The 19,615-nt window shown below is 33.4% G+C and overlaps 1 protein-coding gene and 1 long non-coding RNA gene across 2 annotated transcripts in view; one reads left to right on the top strand and one right to left on the bottom strand.

Annotated features, from left to right (window-relative positions):
- LOC126884376 (constitutive coactivator of PPAR-gamma-like protein 1 homolog) overlaps window positions 1–19,615 on the top strand; it is a 336,683-nt gene that overhangs the window by 80,405 nt on the left and 236,663 nt on the right. Inside the window, exons 3-4 of the mRNA XM_050650301.1 lie at window positions 14,753–14,899; window positions 14,961–15,131. Coding sequence (XP_050506258.1) covers window positions 14,753–14,899; window positions 14,961–15,131 — 318 coding nt within the window. The remainder of the gene's footprint in view (window positions 1–14,752; window positions 14,900–14,960; window positions 15,132–19,615) is intronic.
- LOC126884378 (uncharacterized) lies at window positions 18,744–19,249 on the bottom strand. The gene is made up of 2 exons (XR_007697997.1): window positions 18,871–19,249; window positions 18,744–18,807 (listed from the first exon to the last, which is right to left on the bottom strand). It is a non-coding gene; the product is annotated as an uncharacterized LOC126884378 (long non-coding RNA).

The following is a 19,615-nucleotide window of genomic DNA, read 5'->3' as shown; positions in this document are numbered from 1 at the left end:
ATTTTATATTTTTGATATTGCCAAATGTACGGACAATGTGCGTATTTTTAAATAGGACCACCCATATATTTTACAATATTTTATTGGGAAATGAGCCACAATTAAGTTGGGAATGAAATTTATTGACTTCCACTTTGGAAATCATTATCGAAATACAAAGTATTAATAAAATACACAAATCATTAACACATATATACAAGTATATTGGAATATATTATAAACTTGTTAATCCTATTTAGTGCGGGAGATTCGTGCAAATATTATAAGAATTGCGCATTTAATGATACAAGCATATAATTTGGTCCACATATACTACACATATAAAGTTTCAAATTTAGATATGAGGCCATCTCAGATTTTGCCTTTTACAAAAATGGCGGGCATTCAAAATGGCGACTATACATATGTGTCTAATAGCATGATATCTTTTGAACGAAAAGTCCGATTTCAACGAAATTTGGTACATAGGTTCTTTTTGTGATTTATAATATCGATGTCGTGAACTGGAAGAATCGAGTTACCAGAAGTTGTGTTTTCCTGGTATTTTATGTAACGACATTACAAATTTTAACGAGATTACAAATCGGCACTTCATTAAAACCTTAAATAGAGCAAGGAACAAACATGGTTTATATCCAGTTCACAAAAATAAACTAGGGTTGGCCACTTCTCAAAACTGCACATGCGGGGAGTTGGGCACTTTAGAGCATGTGATTTTCGATTGCGCAAACTTCCAGATGCTGAATCAACAGTTATATAAGAATTTACAAACAGTAGGAGTTACTCTCCCCACCAATTTAAATTCCATTTTATGTACACGAAATATAAATTTGTATAAAATTGTTTATAACCACTTAAAAAATATGAAAATTGATATTTAAAAAAAAATATATATATAAAAAAAAATTAAAAAAAAATATATATATAAAAAAAAAGAAAAAAAATAATAAAAAAAAAATATTAAAAAACAAAATAAAAAAAAAACAAAAAAAAAACAAAAAAATCACAAAGAAGGCCTAAACCTCCGCGAGGATGAATCGGGTTTAGGTCTTAGCGCGAAAGAAAAAAAAAAGAAAAAAAAATTAATATCAATTAGTGGTTTAGTATAAGTATTTAGTAATAGTGTTTTATTAGTATGTATTTTTAATGTAATGTATGTAATATATGTTTGTGATTATTAAAATATAATGTATATCAGTTAAAATTAGGAAATTGTGTCTATGAAAATAAAAAAAAATTGAGCTGGCCAATTGGTTCAAACCAAGGTCATAAATCTAAACACACACACACACACACACACACACACACACACATTATGTAAAAATATGTTTTTTTTTTCAATTTTTTCATTCTGTACCTATATATTTTTCAAAAAGGAATACGGCCATTGAAAAGAGCGTAAAAATATTTTTTAGGGGATATTTTGAACTTTTTAGTTATGTTAGTTACCATTTAATAAATGCATAACGTATCTTTACATGTATTCTTATGAGCATATTTTTCTGTAAAACACATTTTAAACAAACCACGTTTTAAACTAAGTCTATGTTGGGTAAATGTTTGCATTAGAAATTATAAATTATTATGGGTCGATGGGAGGTCCAATAATAATTACTAGGACGGGGGTCGGTGGGGCAACTTCCCCAGCCATAAAATACTCAAAGTAGGAGTTTCATGTTTCAGTGTCAAGGTTCAAGACGCAGGTTTTTGCGACAGGGTTATTAAAAGAAGTAATGTAATCATAATACATATATTCATAATACTCTAATTATATCAAATTGGACTGAAAGATACAATGTATACATAAAGATAAAATTCAAAGTACAGGGTTACGCAATTGAACTGTTACCTATACAAACGACCATAATTTTTGGTGTGAAATTATTTTTTATTGATTAAAATGACAAAAATGTGTGAAAATAATCAAAATTTCAGAATCCACTCATTTTAGCTCGATGTGGCCACCTTTTGCCTTGACTATGGCCTTCAAACGATCAAAAAACGAGTTGCATGCTGCACGAATGTGATCTTCCGGTATTTTGCCCATTCACGTATAATTGCTTTCTTCAGCGCATCCATACTGGCATATTTTTTAGTCCTCACCTTGCTCTCCAAAATGGACCAGATGGAATAGTCCATCAGATTTGCGTCTGGCGAATTCGAAGGCCATTGTGTGGATTAAATGAAGTGTGGAACATGGTTTTTTTAACCATTCTTGGTTCACACTAGCTTTATGAGATGGTGCCGAGTCTTGTTGGAACATCCATGGTCTACAACCGAAATGTTTGCGTGCCCACGGCTCTAAAGCAGCTTCTAAAACATTTTCCCGATAATAAGTTGCATTGACTTTGACACCAGATTCAATAAAAACGATTGGAGAGCGTCCATCGGCGGTTACAGCTGCCCATACCATTACTTGAGATGGGAAATTACTTCGGGTGGCCGTTCGTAGGCTCAAACTTTCGTAGGTGCGTTCGGTCAAGTAAACATGATCATTTTGAGAGTTTATGAACTGCCCAACAGGGAAATTTTTCTCATCAGAGAACACTATATTCGGAAATTCGCCACGTTCGTGCAGGCGTAACAACTCCTTTGTTCTTTCAAGCCGAACTTTTTTTTGCTTTGATGTAAGATTGTGTGCTTTTTGGAACTTGTAAGGCTTGACCTTGAGCTCCTGTTTCAATATTCGTTGCATGCTTCGCTGGGATATTTTCAGTTCTTTGGCCATTTGATTACCACTACAACGTGGATTTCGCTCAAGTCGAGCCTTCACTTTCCGAACCATTTCAGGTGATGTTGCTGTTTTTTTTTCGTCCACCACCATAGCGTTTGGCAATGCTACCAGTATCATTATAACGAGTTATGGTGCGATACACAACCATTTTATTCACTTTGAGGTGGTTGAGCTGACGAAAATTAGCTGGTTGTGATTTTCCCGCCAAATATAACGCAATCACTATTAAATTCCATTACGAATAACTTTTGTTGTATGTATAAAACTTAGATGCAAATGCTTTTGATGGCTTATTAAACAATATACTGAAGTGTTATCAGGCCAACTTTGACGTAGCACGTAGCTGTCATTATCGATTTGCCAGATATATCGATGTGAAGTTGGTGACAGTTCAATTGCGTAACCCTGTAATATGTTATTGGAAACAAATATCGCCACAAGCACAAAGTGCAGTACACTGCAAGGCAGCCTTATTGCACAGTGTCACCCTTTCTTGCAGCCACACCGAATTAGTTCACTGCATACTTGGGAAGCCTCTGGTAATGTTCAAAATATTTCTTATCCACCTTCAACCTGTTTTCTTCCAGCCCCATTCCACTGGTTACGGGAGCACTGAGGCTGCGACCATCATTTGGGCCGAGCAGTAACTAACATGGTAAATCGCCTTCTTTGTGTGCTGAATGAGAGCATCTTGTGTCGAGGAAGATTGTCGATTGCTCTACATTTCTGGATAATCAGGTGTTTTTAGTGAGTAGTGACTGCTAGTACGGTCATATAACAAAACTACAAACCTCTCCAACGGTTTCAGCTGATCTTATAAAGTTTGCTGAGTAGGTCTGTCAGTCAATGCACAAAATGTTTTAGTAATGCCTGCATATGCAATACAGGTATCCCATGCAGTCTTTTTCCCTCTTCCTCCAAAGGACGATACAGTGTCCCACCCAGTTATAGCGTGAAACCATCGCAAGGCAGTACAGCGATCACGACCCAAAGATCTTGCTAAGTCATGGCAAAAATCCGGTAGTTCTTTTCCACTAAAAAAAACCCACATTTCCTCAATGTTTAGACGTTGTGTTGATAAAATGGCAAGAACTATAACATATGTGTCTAAAGTGCGTATTTCAGCTTTGGTATATCCTTGCTGCACAGCATCACTTAAATGCAGTAAGATTCTAGTGTCGGCTTCTTCGTGTGTGCAAGGAGCTAGTCTTAAGACATCTTGAAGATTTACAGTTAGAACCTCACTACCGATTGTAGTAATTACCTAATTGTAGTAATATAATAATATACACAGCATGGTCATTATATACAGGTCATGAAACAATAAAACATTGATATAATATAAAATTATTCAAATGCCGCCATTTTGAATGTCCGCCTTTACCGTTATAGGAAAAATCCAAGATGACCTCATGTCCAAAATCAAAGCTCTACATTTGTAGAATGTCTGGTTAAAATTGTATGCTTCTATCATTAAATGCACAATTCTTATAATATTTGCACGTATCTGCCGCACTAATAAGAATACCTATAAAGATACGTTATGTATTTATTAAATGGTAATTAACTTAACTAAAAAGTTCAAAATATTTCCTAAAAACTGTCTTTAATCTCTTTTCAATATACAGAGTGAAAAAATTGAAAAAAAAAACATATTTATACAAAAGAAACCAGGAAAGACACAACTTCTGGTAAACCGATTCTTCCGGTTCACCACCTCGATCATAAATAAAAAAAATAACCTATATACCAAATTTGGTTGAAATCGGAGTTTTCGTTCAAAAGCACTATTAAACACATGTATAGCCGCCATTTTGAATGCCCGCCATTTTTGTAAAAGACAAAATCTGAGATGGCCTCATATAGTCGATTCACTAATCTGAGACACACTGTCTGAGACACTACAATCTCAATAAATATGCACTGTATAGAAATAAACAAACCATGACAGGTTGAATGTTCGAGGAGCACCACTCCCAAATCATGGTTTGGGAGTGCTGCTCGTGCTTGTTTATTTCTATTGCATCTTTATTGTGATTGTAGTGTAGACAGTTGTGTCTCAGATTAGCGAATCGACTATACCTAAATTTAAACCTTTATATGTGTAGTATAATGTGGTCCAAATTATGTGCTTGTATCATTAAACGCCCAATTTTTTCACATATCGGCCGCACTAATTTTGCAGCAGCCCGTTGAAAATAAATAAATTTTGTTTATGTTGCTTATGTCAATAAATTTCATTTCCAACTTAAATTGTGATTTATTTCCCAATAAAATAGTACAATTTTAAATACCGTTTGTTCTTGCTAGAATACCTCTCGGGTCCTAATCCTTGTTGAAAAAGGCTAAGTCACATCACTTGTCACTATCCTTAGACTAACACAGGTGAAGAATACAATTTTAGTTTATTAACACCATGAAAGTTCCAAACTGCTATCACAATCAATTACGTGTGATTTTAAACTTCACTTATTCGCCTTTAGCAGCGAAGACAAAACAAACACATCTGACTCCTTGAGGTGGTACATTTCCCGTCATATATAACTGGTAAACTTTTCCCCCAATGTAAACCTGTGTTAAGACTGGACACAATAGTTCGTGAATTATTTTGTTGTTGCCATCACAAATAACGGAATTGCACTAAATCTAAATAAAAAATAACGTTCAAAAATGTGTAAGTTTTTAGATAGGTAGTATTTTTATCATTAACAACAAAAAACCATATTTAATGCATTGAATAACCAGAGCTAGGGTTGGGTTAATGTCCAAAATGTTTGAAGGATCCTTAAACAACTCAATGCAGTTTTGTGCTACACTTTACGAGAAACCAATCACACCGCTCGATTTGAAATTAAACATAATAATTTAAAGTCAAGTCTAGATTTATTAACTAATATTTATTTTTTGAATTGAAATATTTTCATAAATTATAATAAAACACCAATCAATGAATAGATACTTACTTGAGATGATGGAAAATTAAAAAAATAATAGGAGAATTTTTTAAGGCCCATGTTTAAATAAATGTAATTGACTGATCGAGAATGATCGATATTGTTTTAGTTTTGAGTACTTACCTATACTAAAAACTTGCGGTCTGTCGCACACCCCTGTTTTTAGCTGGTTTGATATATTTTCGTTGAACTGGCAACATTTCCCTAGAAATTAGAATGACACATTTGACAAGATCAACTCGCACAACTTAAAAAACACGATTTTTGGTTATAAGAGTTATACCAGTTCTTTATGACGCGAAGTGTACTACGGAAATCAACTTAATGTTCTACTGGTATATTATTTGATAAATAATGATAATGATGTCGAAAGTCAGTTAAAAATATAATATATTTCCCTATGGCGTTATTTTTAACCCAGGAACAGTCGCGCTCTTTTCTGTCACGTAATCGGTCGCGCGTTAGATTTTGTCTAACAATACTAATTTAGACGCGAATTTACAACAAATCTTTATGTTATAGTATTTTTATTTACTTGTAATGTTAGAAATATTATTTCTAACAATTATTAAAGCTAATTTTTTCTCACCAAAGCCATAAATTCAAAAATTTTCTTTTTTTGAAGAAAAAAAAATAAACCTAAGCATTACTACACCCTTCCTCGAGGCACTTAAGTGTCGAAAGTTGTGTGCGCGCGTGTGCGTGTGTGTGTGTGTGTGTGCGTGGGTGTGTGCGTGCGTGTGTGTGTGCGTGTGTGTGGGTGTGTGCGTGTGCGCGTGGGTGTGTGCGTGCGTGTGGGCGTGGGTGTGTGTGGGCGTGCGTGTGTGCGTGCGTGCGTGTGTGCGTGCGTGCGTGCGTGTGTGTGTGTGTGTGTGTGTGTGTGTACATGTAAATTCTTAATTACATTAAATGATTTCATATTGTCTTAATTTCTAAACTATACCGCTATTTTTGAATTTCTGATAAAATTGATGATGGAATCTAGTACCGCTTTATCTGAGGGAGAAAGGAGAGCTGTAATATTTAGTGGCAATGGACACTCGTGATGAATTAGTTCTTGATACAGAATTGAAGAAGATTGAGAGTTCAGAGAACATTCTAGAAATATATGATTTAGATCACCAATGGATACATTGTCACAACTACAGACAGGAGAGTTAATTATTCCAATTTTATATAAGTGAGATGGAAAGCGAGCCTGGTTCAATTTTAAACGAGTCAATACTGACATTTGTGCTCTATTATAATTAAAGGTGAAATGAGGAATGTTTTTTGGAAGTGTAGGGTGAATTCTGAAATAATGGTTTGTAGATTTATTTGCAATTCTTTTGTAATCAGTTTCCCATTTCCTTCTGATATTAGGTTTGAGAGCATTATTCAAATCTTTTAAATTAAATACTTGGTCAATATGGTGGCAACTGTGACTACTTTTTGCGGCTATATCCGCAAGTTCATTACCTTCGACTCCGCAATGTCCTTTCGTCCAAATAAACGAAACAGTTACATTATTTTGTTTAAGATCCATAATTAATTTTTTAATGTTCAAAATTAAGGCATTTCGGAATTGGTTTATTGGGTGACCGCTAATAGCTTGTAATGCTGATTTTGAGTCTGAAATTATTGCCACATTCGTGCATATTTGAGTTGCACACCATTTTAGTGCCTTTTCAATAGCAAAGGACTCGGCGGTAAAAATGGGACAATAATTTGAGATTCTGTACTTTTCAATATGATTTATGTTTGAAACAAAAAATGCTGAACCTGTATTTAGCTCCGTTTTTGACCCATCTGTATATATTTTAGTTAAGTTCGACCCGAGACCATTCACAATGGATTTTATCATGGCTTGGTTTAAGATATTACAATCTGAATACCGAGGGAATATGGTGATAGGTTTGTCAATTATAGAATCGAAACTGTGTGCATACAATGGTATTTTATTAAGTTTAACAATATCATTTTGAAATAAGTTTGTATCAATAAATGCATCTGCCAAAGGAAGAGAGTTTTTCTTTTTCCAATAATGATTTGTCAAATTCTCAATTACAAGAAAGTTAATTTTTGCGATCAAATCACTGTTGTAACATCTATATTTTAATAGACTTTTATTTGCTAAAAACTGTCTTCGAAAACTAAGAGGAAGTTCTTGAGACTCTGCCAGATGATGCCATGGCTCCCAAACATTTTCGGAGCTCTATATTGTATTCGATCAAGAGTAAGTTGGTTCGTATTGGAGGTAGAACCATAGAGAGTACACCCATAATCCAAAATCGAACGAATATAAGACTTGTAGAACATTAAGAAAGTTTGTTGATCCGCGCCCCAGCTCTGTTTGGAGAGGAAGCACAGAAGATTAATTCCCTTTTCACATCTTTGTTTGATATACTTAATGTGACTGGTCCATAGAAGTTTACTAATATCGATGGTTAAGAGCGCAGATATAGTATGTCCAAATATCTTAATTGTTTAGGAGAATACCTTAATTGCTGATATACCGATATATCATAATGTTTGGGTAATAAGTTCGGGTATTATTATTAGCTTAATGTAGATATTTTTTAAAATAATATGTATTATTGGGTTAAAAAGTATTTTTTTTTTTTTGAAAATGTGTATGGACATACAACATAAGGTATGTTACTGCATGCCCGGACAAACAGTATTTACAGCCATGATAAGTTTGATCGCGTGAGCACTAATATTGTGTGTCCCAAAACATACTATGTTTGTTCACTTCCAAACGGACATAAAATATCTGTGCCAGTCGGTTTTTAGTACAAATGGGAAATACTATATTTTGGCAAGGCCGTTTAAGCCATTTACAATCATTCTGGACTTGCAATAATTATGCAGAACATTCATATGACCCTACTGAATATTTTATAATGTTATCTTAAAATCAGCAAAAAGTGGACATACTATATCTGTGCTCTTAACCATCGATATCTATAATTATACCTAAATATTTATATTCTTTTACGATAGGAATAGTGTATTTACCTATAGATAAATTATCGTCTAACTGATATCTGTGCCTTGTGAAACACATCGCAGCTGTCTTTTCTGGTGAAACACTAAAACCCATATCGTTGAACCAGGTTTGTAACCTGTCAAAAGTGTCTATCTTGTCTTAAGTCTATCATGCAGCGATCGTAGGTATTGTGGGTGACATAAATGCATAAATTGTCCGCGTATTGAATAATTTGTATGTCATCGCTCATCAAATCATGCAAGTCTGCAGTGTATAAGTTAAACAAAAGGGGACTTAAAATAGAGCCTTGCGGAAGCCCGTTGTAAAGTACTCTTGGACCATGTAAAACGTTATGACTATCTCGCAAAAATATTTTTCTATTAGCAAACAAATTTAAAATATTTATAGAGACTCTTTTATTGATACCAAACGTTACCATTTTTGAATATAATATTTCCAAATCTACTACATCATAAGCCCCTTTAAGGTCCACAAAAAGACACATGTAATTATTTTTTGATAGACACAATTGAGCATCTGTAACTAAATGAGAGATTGCATCAATTTTACCTATACCTCTACGAAATTTATACTGATTTTTTGGTAAAATTGATCTGTTTTCGACAAAATGTTCGAGTCTAAATTTATAAGCCTTTCGAAAGTTTTTGTAATGCACGATAACAATGAAATAGGTCGGTAGGAGGAAGGTAAGTCAGGTGATTTCTTAGGTTTCGCTAGAAGACACACAATTATATTTTTAAGATTATCTGAATACTTTTGTTTCAACCACCAATCATTAAAAATTTCTAATAGAAGTTTACCACTTTCAGGCAATTTATTTATTATCGAATAAGTGAACCCGTCAGGTCCAGGTGCAGTATTTTTTGATTTTTTTAAGGCTAATTCTAATTCCGAAAAGCTAAAATTTTTTTGAAGGGATGTCTGAGTCTTGATGGAAGTGAAATTGATTAATGTTGTCGTTAAAAATTGGACCTGCAGCAGATGAAGGAGCCAATGTATCAAGAACTTTTTGAATAAGGCTTTCGTCTAATTGTGGTTTTCTTTTTTGATGGTGTTTATTGCAAATAGATCTTACAGTGTTCCATATCTCAGTCAGAGGAGTGTTTTTATTTAATTTATTCAAAAACATTTTCCAACTGTTTTTTTGTTTAAGTTTGAACGTACGTTTGACATTAGCAGAAATGTTTTGATATTGTAAATAATTGATTACCTTGTTTTTAAACTCGCTGAGAGCTTCTTTTCGTTTTTTAACAATCGCAGAACATTCCTCATCCCACCAATAAGGTCTTGGTACAGAAGGTGTGAAAGATTTCTTAATAGGCATAGATTTCGATGCTGCGACCGTGATTGCATTGAGGAAAAAATCGATTTTGTCTACTGAAGTTGAATTCCTATCTAAATTATTGAGCTCACTAATTTCTAATTCAAAAATATTTCCAAAAACAGACCAGTCAGCACGAGAGTCATTCCATTTTGTTGATGGGTTGATGACAAAGGAGGAGGGATTGATTTGAATTTCTATATTGATTGGGTAGTGATCTGAACCTAATGAATCTGAATCTACTGACCAAGCTATACGGTCGGCTAAGAGGGGAGATGTTAGAGTTAAGTCAACAGCTGAATGATTACTATACTGGAGTCGCTTAAAAGATGGAATCCAAGGTTGCGTGCAAGCACCGACCGGTCGTTCGAAGCCAGACCTTCTAAGAACTGTTTACACTGTCACTGTTTGTGTTTCGCACTTCCGATGGTGAATTTCACTAGGCAGTGCTTAAAATTCGGTTTTGTTTAGCTGTGTAAACGTGGGAACAGTGGTGACATCGGGAAAGGAACGTTTAAGAGTGCGTGCCGTTCACGTGATCAGTCCATATTTTCAGCGGCTAGACTATAGTTGGGGATATTCTTGTTGGTGTTCCGTCATTTAATTTAATTATTTCACAATAATCCATGGCCTCCACTAATATTCTACCATTTCTGTCGTCTGCAATTGGCCCCCACATGCCGTGGTGAGCATTAAAATCTCCCAGAAAAATAGTTTTTGCAATATTAAACTGAAGGAATAGGTTGATCCAGTCATTCATTTCTATTCTATCATCTGATGATCTATAGATTGATACTGAGAGATTAATTTTTTTCAAAAAAACTGCGCATGCTTCTATACTGTCATCGAAATTATTATTAATTACTGTCTGATGAAAATACCTACGCCACCGTAACCATCTTCACGACATTTATTGATAAAGTTATATCCTTTAAGTCTAAAATGATGACCGGATGTGAGCCATATTTCTGATAGAACTATTATATCTGTATAGTAGTTGTTAATATGATGCATGAGACTGCCTTTGTTACTATAAATGGATCTACAATTCCATTGTAATATGGTTAGTTTTTCTGTAATATTTTTAGTAGCCATTTTCACTATCTGTGAGAATGGATTCTAAATAATTATCTTCATTATTATCGAATATTGTAATGATATTGTCCCTGATCTTATTTAATTCAAATTTTCCTTGATTATTAATTATATTTGTAATTAATGAATATATCTGTGAGATAAGTTTATCTCGACAAAACATGAAATTATTCTGTTGTGGAGCGGGTGTATATGGAGGAAGAGAAATTTGTCTTTTTTGATGGGAATTTTCTAAATCTGAATTACTAGTGCTTGGAGTCTGAGAAGAAGTCTCGGTTCTTCGCCTTTTAATTGTTTTTAATTCAAATGCGGTTGAATTTGATTTTGGTTTATTTAAAGGAGTATAATAAATTGTTTTGTTTGCTGGTGCTAAATTGGGAAAGTTTTCAAGATTATTTAATATATCAAACCTATTGTTGGTATTAATTTTGGCATAAGCTGGATTGTTAATCGATAATTCGGCATCCTTAAAACTTTTATTTTCGAAAGCCATTACTTTTTTTATGTCGTGTTGTTTTTTGTACATTGGGCAGTCTCTTGAAATTGAAGGATGATCAGAAGATTTACAGTGAACGCACATTTGCAACTCGGAATTATATTCAGCGGAAGAATGCTCATTTGCACATCGAGAACAACGAGATTTGCCTTTACATTGAACGATATTGTGACCGTAACGTAAACATTTTACACATTGGACAACTGAATGGATGTATGGTTCTACAGGGAAATTAACCATATTTATATTAATAAAGGACGGAATTTTATTACCTTTAAAATTTATTACTACCAATTGTCTATTGACAAATTCTTCTTTTTTGGTTTCAGGGTTTATAATTTTTCGTTTCATTCTTCGCACTTCCGCCTCTGGAACTATGGAATTAATTGCTTTTTTCAAGTATTCTTCAGTAAAAAAGGTATCAACGCCGCATATTATGCCTCGTTTATGCGTGAAAAATTTTGGAATATAAGCAACCAACTTATTTTTTGTTAGTATTTCGTGATTAATTAATAAATTAGCGATTTTGTATGTTCTAAAAATTACCTTAACACGTTTTAAACCTACATAATGAATATCAATAACATCATTTCTATATTCAATTACTTGTTGTAAATAAAAGCCAATTCTGATAGGAAAAAGACAACCAAGATTCTTATCGGTATGTTCCAAAAATACCTGATACGGACCTGCATCCGTTGGTTGATATTTATTATCAAAGTCATATTTTTCGAAATTTGAGGATACTGTATCCATTGAAGAAACATTAATTTGATTATCATTATTATTTATTTGATTATTAGTATTTAAATTAACCGAGGGCGGGCCAGGACCGCCCCCGTTACCTGACATTTTCTGTACAACAAAGCTGTCTTCAAAACTCTAGTTTTCCACAAAGTACCACAAAACAGAAACTATTGATAAAACTCTGCACGTGGAAACAAGGCCGGAATGTACCAAAAAACTGCCAAAATTAATAATTCTTTGGGACGAACTCCAAAAAACGAACACGACTTTGACAGTTATTTTGACGTTGGAGTGGAAAATTATGTTGCACAATTTTTCATCAGGTTATCACGAAAAGGGATAAAATGTTAGATTTTTTCTAACGACGCGACTGCTCGCGGGTTAAAAATAACACCCTAGGGCCTATTTAACTTAAATAACTAGATAAATACTGTAAAGTTAACAAAAAACAACCTAAGTAAAACTATGGTTACCACAATTACGTTACAACTATTGCTGATAAATGTACTTATTTGAAAACTAATTCATTTAATATTCATACAAATTTTTTGCGTATAAAGAATATTTAGTCGGACATTAAACGTTGAAGACACCACGTGTATTACGGATAATAACGCCACGTGCCAAAGGCCGTCGGGATACACACCATTGACCTCAAGCGTTATTATCCTTATAATACCCTTGGTACCTTAATAACCATAATTATTCCATAAGTTCTTAAGGGGCTATTATAATAGAGAGATATGGCAAAGGTTAATAACGTGTCAAGACGTAAATAACGAATAACGGTCTATTTAAACACAGGCATAACGTTATTATGACAACCGACGTTTGGAATTAAATGTAACCTAGAAATTAATGTAACCTAGAAAAATGAATTTGGATATTGAGCAGGTTGACATGCATTTTAATTGTAATGATTTAACCAACAATAAATATAAATAATCAGTATAAAAATAATATAAAATATCTGAATAACTAATATCCTAAGCACAAAAAGTAGTCTATTGTAGACAAACTAAGAACACAAGCATTTCTCAGCATAGGAAACAAGATGATTTACAATTTTTAGTTTATAAAATTTGTATTCTACAAATAATTTTTATGTTTCATCCCAAATGTCAAATTAGCGTTAACGTTATTACCGTTCCTTATTTCGACCTAAATAGCGGGACACGTTATCCGGTATTAGCGTAACATTCACTCTGCGCTTGCGTACATGTCAAAATATCGTATTCCGCTATTAGCATGCGGTAAAAATGCCTTTGCGATATCTCTCTAATGTAAAAGTACGAAACTCATATACTTTTTTGGGAATTTCTAAAATAAAAAGTACTGTACCGATTGTTTCGAAAATTTTGCATGAGCAATTATAAAAAAAAAAAGTACATGTAAAACAATTTTCATAAAAAAATATTGAAAATTTAACGGTTTATGCGCCATCTACTGGCACCGTGAAAATAAAAACAGCTCCATTGCTGCAGTGATTGGGACTAATAGAGATCCTGAAACATAAAATTTAAAAGTCATTATTGAAATATAAGTTATTTTCGGAACAAACACTAAAATATAACCACAGTATGTAATTCCGCTAGTATGTCGAGACTAATTTTTGCGCAAAGTGCCTACAACTGTTAATTTATGGTTAATATAGAGATCGTTTACATATGTACAGATATCTGAGTACAAGAAAACTCTTAGACACAGTACTATACCCTATTCCACGAACATACGCCTGTTTTGGATTACTTCGACAACGAATATTTTACTGTGCAAAATAAGAAGAACGAAAGTAAATTGCAAATTACATTGTTGTTTATTGGTATAATTATTAGCGCCATTTACTTTCGTACTTCTTATGTTGCACATTAAAATATTCGTTGTCGAAGTAATCCAAAACAGGCGTATGTTCGTGGAATGGCCCATACAAAATTATACTTGAAAATTTTGACCTAAGTTATCAGTTGCGTCGTTAGATTTTATCTAACAAGTCAATTCTACTCATATTTAGTTATGCTGTCCGGTACTCTTGGACATGTGCATTACTACACTCCTCCTCGAGGCACTTACGAGTGGAAAGCTATGTTTCGAAATTTTTTATCAAGTTATCACGGAAAAGGATAAACTGTTAGATTATTTCTAATGGCGCGACTGATCCCGGGCTAATTTCCTTTTGTCGGCTTCATGGAAACTGGACGCTTTAAATAAACTATGACAGCATTCGCAGAGAGAAAAGATATTTTTCGATGCAAATGAGAATGAATCTATGCCGATGATTGAAAAGGATAAAATTCATATACTGAAACAACCAACATTTTTGTTAACAACCAACATTTACACTGGCCGTAAATAAAAATCAATATTTGGAACATAATTATATAAACTTATTTATTTATTCACACATATATTTCAGATGTGCACAATGGATGACCATCACCAAGAAGTAATCGCTTATTGTAGAGAATATGGTTTTCATGGATTATTAGCAGATGATGCTGAATATGCTGCATTTGACCCACCTAGATATTTTTCATCAGAATACTTAAAACTTACTTATAAGGTAGTTATTTAAACTTTGTGGAGTCATGATTTGAAATTAAATTTTTAAATAAACATTTTAGGGATCAATTGAAACAAAAGAATACATGATTAGTGAATTAACGAAGACTTTAAAAATCACACAAGAACAAGTTTGCATCATGGCAGCTCTTCTTGGTAACTTCTTGTTGCCAGAAAATGATTTACAAGATCTGTACAAAAAACTTAATTTGACCAAAGCTACAACTGAAAATGTAAGTTTCACATTTTTAATTCATACACAAACTTGGCTCGGCCTAACATGATACCAACTCAAATTATAGACTCTATTTACAAATATTGTTGTATGTTATATGCTATTTTTACTTGCGTAGTATTAAATACCGTAACTGTTCAACAATATTGCACATTTTAATCACTATCACAATCAGATGCACTAGTCATAATTTTCTTTTGCCTTGGCGTCATATTCACACAGTTTTTTCATCTATGGTGACTATGGCTAATTTCCATTGAACCAACACTTAAGTCGGCTTATGACTGAATGTGTGTTATGATAATTTCATACAGTTGTGGTTTAAATCTTTATGCTACAAATGGTATTTTTTTGTGTACCAAGATTCCATATAAACTTTTATCTACTCTATGTCATATTATGTGTAAGTTTTTAGTTTGTGAAAACTGTCATTATAGATAGCAGTGCGTGAAGTAACAATGTATTTTAAATGGGACTTACTTTTTCGCACTGTTTTTAACACACTTTCATATAATCAAATATCCTTATATATCAGCAATTATATAATAGCAATAAATTACGACAAAAGTTTTGACAGTTTTGTGGTTTGAAAGAAGTTTGAATTTTTAAACGTCAAAGTTGTAAAAATTGTAGAATAGAAATGAATTCCAGTGACGAAGAGTTACAGTTTTTTTATTTGTTTATGGTAGAGTAGATAAAATATTGTATGAAACTGTGCGTGAAGTACTTTTTGCGAACTTACGCGATGTATAGCACTCGCTCCGCTGTCGCTCGTGCTCTAAATATCGCGTGCGTTCGCAAAAAACATACTTCACGAACTGTTTCATAAATAACTATTGTAGAATCACTGGGGATACTTTTATTAAGAGGGGGAGGGGTATGGTTTGAAATATTTAATTTTTGTTATTATTTCAAATAAAAGTGCATACTTTCAAGAATACTCTCCGAAAATTTCAGATTGATCGAAGTGAAATTACCAGAGATACAGCGTGTTGAATATCCCCATCTTCGATTCGTTTTTCCGCGGCTTCGCGCCAGCACACTTGAGCGTAGTGATAAACGTTAAACAACTGTTCGCCTTCTCTTTTGTAGATTACTCCGCGATTCAAACTACATATTCCAATGTGAATCACGTTACGATTTGGTAGACAAATAAGAAGATGAAGATACAGTTGTAAAAACTTAACACTCATTTTTCTCAAAACTGCTTTTTCAAATGCGGTGTACATTGTAACTGAAAAACTACTTGACCGATCTACCTGAAATTTTGCATAGATTTTCTTTAGACATTTCAGGAGGCAACAACGTCGAGATATTTTTCGTTTTGTGCTTATTTTTTGTTCAACAATAATAAATCTGTTGATTTTCACAAAATTTTTACCAAAAATTTCGTATTTTTGACTTCCAAGTGATACCAAAAATTCAAAAATCATTAAAAATAAAAAAACTCGATGTTGTTACCTCGTGAAACTCATAAGCTAATTAAATCTTTTTGAATTTTTTGTTTTGTATAGTCCAGTGACGAGTTCTGATGCAAAATCCATTTTTTTGAACTGCCTATCAAAATTTGTCACCAATGCCTTATTTTTCAATATTTGGGATTGAATTATTTTTTTAAATATTCTTTGAATTGTACTTAATATGTTTGTTTAATTTAAAAATAAAATAATTCTACCATAGCTTCGAAAAAAATTCACAAAAATGTGCTTGTGTGGTATGGCGTATATAGTAATGTTGAGGCCACAGTAACGTTAACGTCTAACATCCATTATCGTATTAATTAACACACTAAAAATTATGGAATAAACTGCGCGTTAAAGTGACTGGCCACACTTATTTTAGCGCGTAGTCAGCAGAAAACGCGTTTTTTAATCCAATAATTTCAAGATGTAAGTCCAAGCTGCTACGCTGTTATATTTTATGAGTGCTAATTATTATTTTATGAATTCGTGTTATTTCGTATATAGGTTTAAGAAAACTATGCATGCCATCAAATGCAAACCAGCTTGTTTTATATATCTCATTAGTTCCCATGCCAGATTTTAACGATTTTTTATATTTATTTAAATGGGTCCTATAGTATCCCATAAGTGTGTCTTTTTTTCTTTTTCAAATCTTCTACCGTCTCTGGAAAAGATAATGATTGCACAATTTAACGCCAAGCGTCACCATGAACTCCACGATTTTTATGTGATTTTTGTCGGGGATCCCATAAACAAGGTCCTGTTTCAAACATTGTTAAAAATTCAATTATTTTCTAATTACTCCACTCCATTTTCGTAGAATAGTGTGTACCTATTTCACAAAACAAATTACTCTGCTGCGCTGCAAGCTTGTTGAAACAGTGCAAGTGTAGCCACAACAACGCGATAACTAACGGAGTAACTCCTTTGTAGTGTCGAAAGAAACCGACACCCGATCTATCGCCTAAAGTTTAACGGCATTAACAAATTAGCGTGCTAAGTCATGGCTACACCTAACGCGTTAGTCCAATAACGCGTTAATTAACGGCATTAGACGTTACTGTGGCCCCAGCATAAGCCATACTATTGACGGGTCTACCCCAAAATCCCGACAGCCAAAATCCCGACAGCCAAAATCCCGACAGCCACAATCCCGACGGCCAAAATCCCGACACGTCAGAATCCCGACAGGCCAAAATCCCGACAGGCCAGAATCCCGACAGGTTTGATAAGTTTCTTTTTAACATATAATTACATTTATTTTTTGTTTATGGCCATCTGTTTTTTATTTTTTGTTACTAAACAATAGCTATTTGTATAACAAGGGAGGAAAGTGCTACTTTTCCTCCCAAGAATGAAGTTTACTGCCCGACGCGTAGCGGAGGGCAGTAATCATTCAAGGGAGGAAAAGGCACTTTACTCCCATGTTATACATATGGTTTTTCCACCTTCCTCAAATAACAAGTTATTTTTTCATTTTTACTTCATTTATTTAACTAACCAACAAAATTTATTAGAACTAAAACTAACAAGTAGGTACAATATAACTGTCAACTGTCAAATATAAGTCAAATTATTAATGTAAACATTGTTAAATCAAAATAACAATTTACTGTTTTTTACCATTCTTCAAAATACAGAGTGTTTTTAAATAAACGTTAAAATGTATACATACGTACGTAATAGAAAATACATATTGTACAGGGCGTCAATAAGTTATATTTCATGAATGAAATACCATGACGTCACTTTTACTTTTCCTCCCTAGGGAGTTTGCTCCCTACAGTCAGGTCCGGAAAAGTATACTTTCGGTAGAGGTGGGTGGAAAAAGTATTTACCATTTAATATGAACTAATTTTCTAAATAAAATTTCGAACATGGGTATATGAATTAAATTATTGAAGTGAAAAGTTCTTTAGGGACGTTCGCGTTGTGCGATTTTTGGATAGGGGAAAAAGCATTGAATTCGCAACCGTCATTGCGACCGTCATCGCCTTATGCTATATACATATTATGTGTATATATATATATATATATATATATATATATATATATATATATATATATATATATATATATTTAAAGGTATTCAGCTAGTGAATTCAGAGGTTGAATCGGTCAATTTAGTTGGCAATTAAATAAAGAAGTCAACTACTTCATTGATATATTGAAAACGTTTCGCTTTACAATTTCGAAAGCTTCATCAGTTCACTACAAATAAAGGATGAAGTCTATAAGTATAAATAACCTTAACAAAAGTGATATAATACTTACAAAGCAATTTGTAGTATGTTTAAGATGTTAAAACAAAAATTCTACAGATACTACTCATTCTATAACAACAACTTAACGATACACTGCGGAAAAATACACCATGTATTAATGTTCATTGGCTAGTTATTTAATTCGGTGATTTGAATCTCACTGAAGCCTTCATTTGTAGTTGATCACCGTTAGACGAATTAGCGGCAAATGAGATGTTATTTTTCCCTATGCCAAATCCACCCACTAGCCGACGACACGCATGTTTGTAAGATTTATGGCTCAAGCCCTTGAGTAAGAGGTAGAATATTGACTTAACTTATACAGGGGTGTTAGAGAAATTTTTTGTTCGAAGGGTAGAATAATGTGGCAGAATTATTTGAAGCTTTAAATCTCGGAATATGAGTTGTGTTGATTTGTTTGTTATGTAAGATGGGATTTATTATGGCAGAATTATTTGAATCTTTGCATCTCAGAATATGGGTTATGTGGGTTATAAAAAAAAAATACCGGCGGGCCTGGAAATAGATATGAAAAAACGGACTACTTAGCTATATCGGAAGAAGACGTCAATGATTTGGCAATAGATAAGTAGGAATAAAAGGAACGGAATTTTAAATTTGGGTTTTGTAATGTCGAAAAACGGAACAGCAGGGGCAGAAATAAAAATGAAAAATATATTGGGACAACAGATCTTGCATCAGACAACTCTATAATGATCTGGAATAAGAACATCAAGGGAAAGAACAAAGAAAAA

Source organism: Diabrotica virgifera, chromosome 5 (genome assembly GCF_917563875.1).
Source record: "Diabrotica virgifera virgifera chromosome 5, PGI_DIABVI_V3a".
In the NCBI taxonomy this organism is placed as follows: Eukaryota; Metazoa; Arthropoda; class Insecta; order Coleoptera; family Chrysomelidae; genus Diabrotica; species Diabrotica virgifera.
This window is presented reverse-complemented; position numbering and strand designations above follow the sequence as displayed.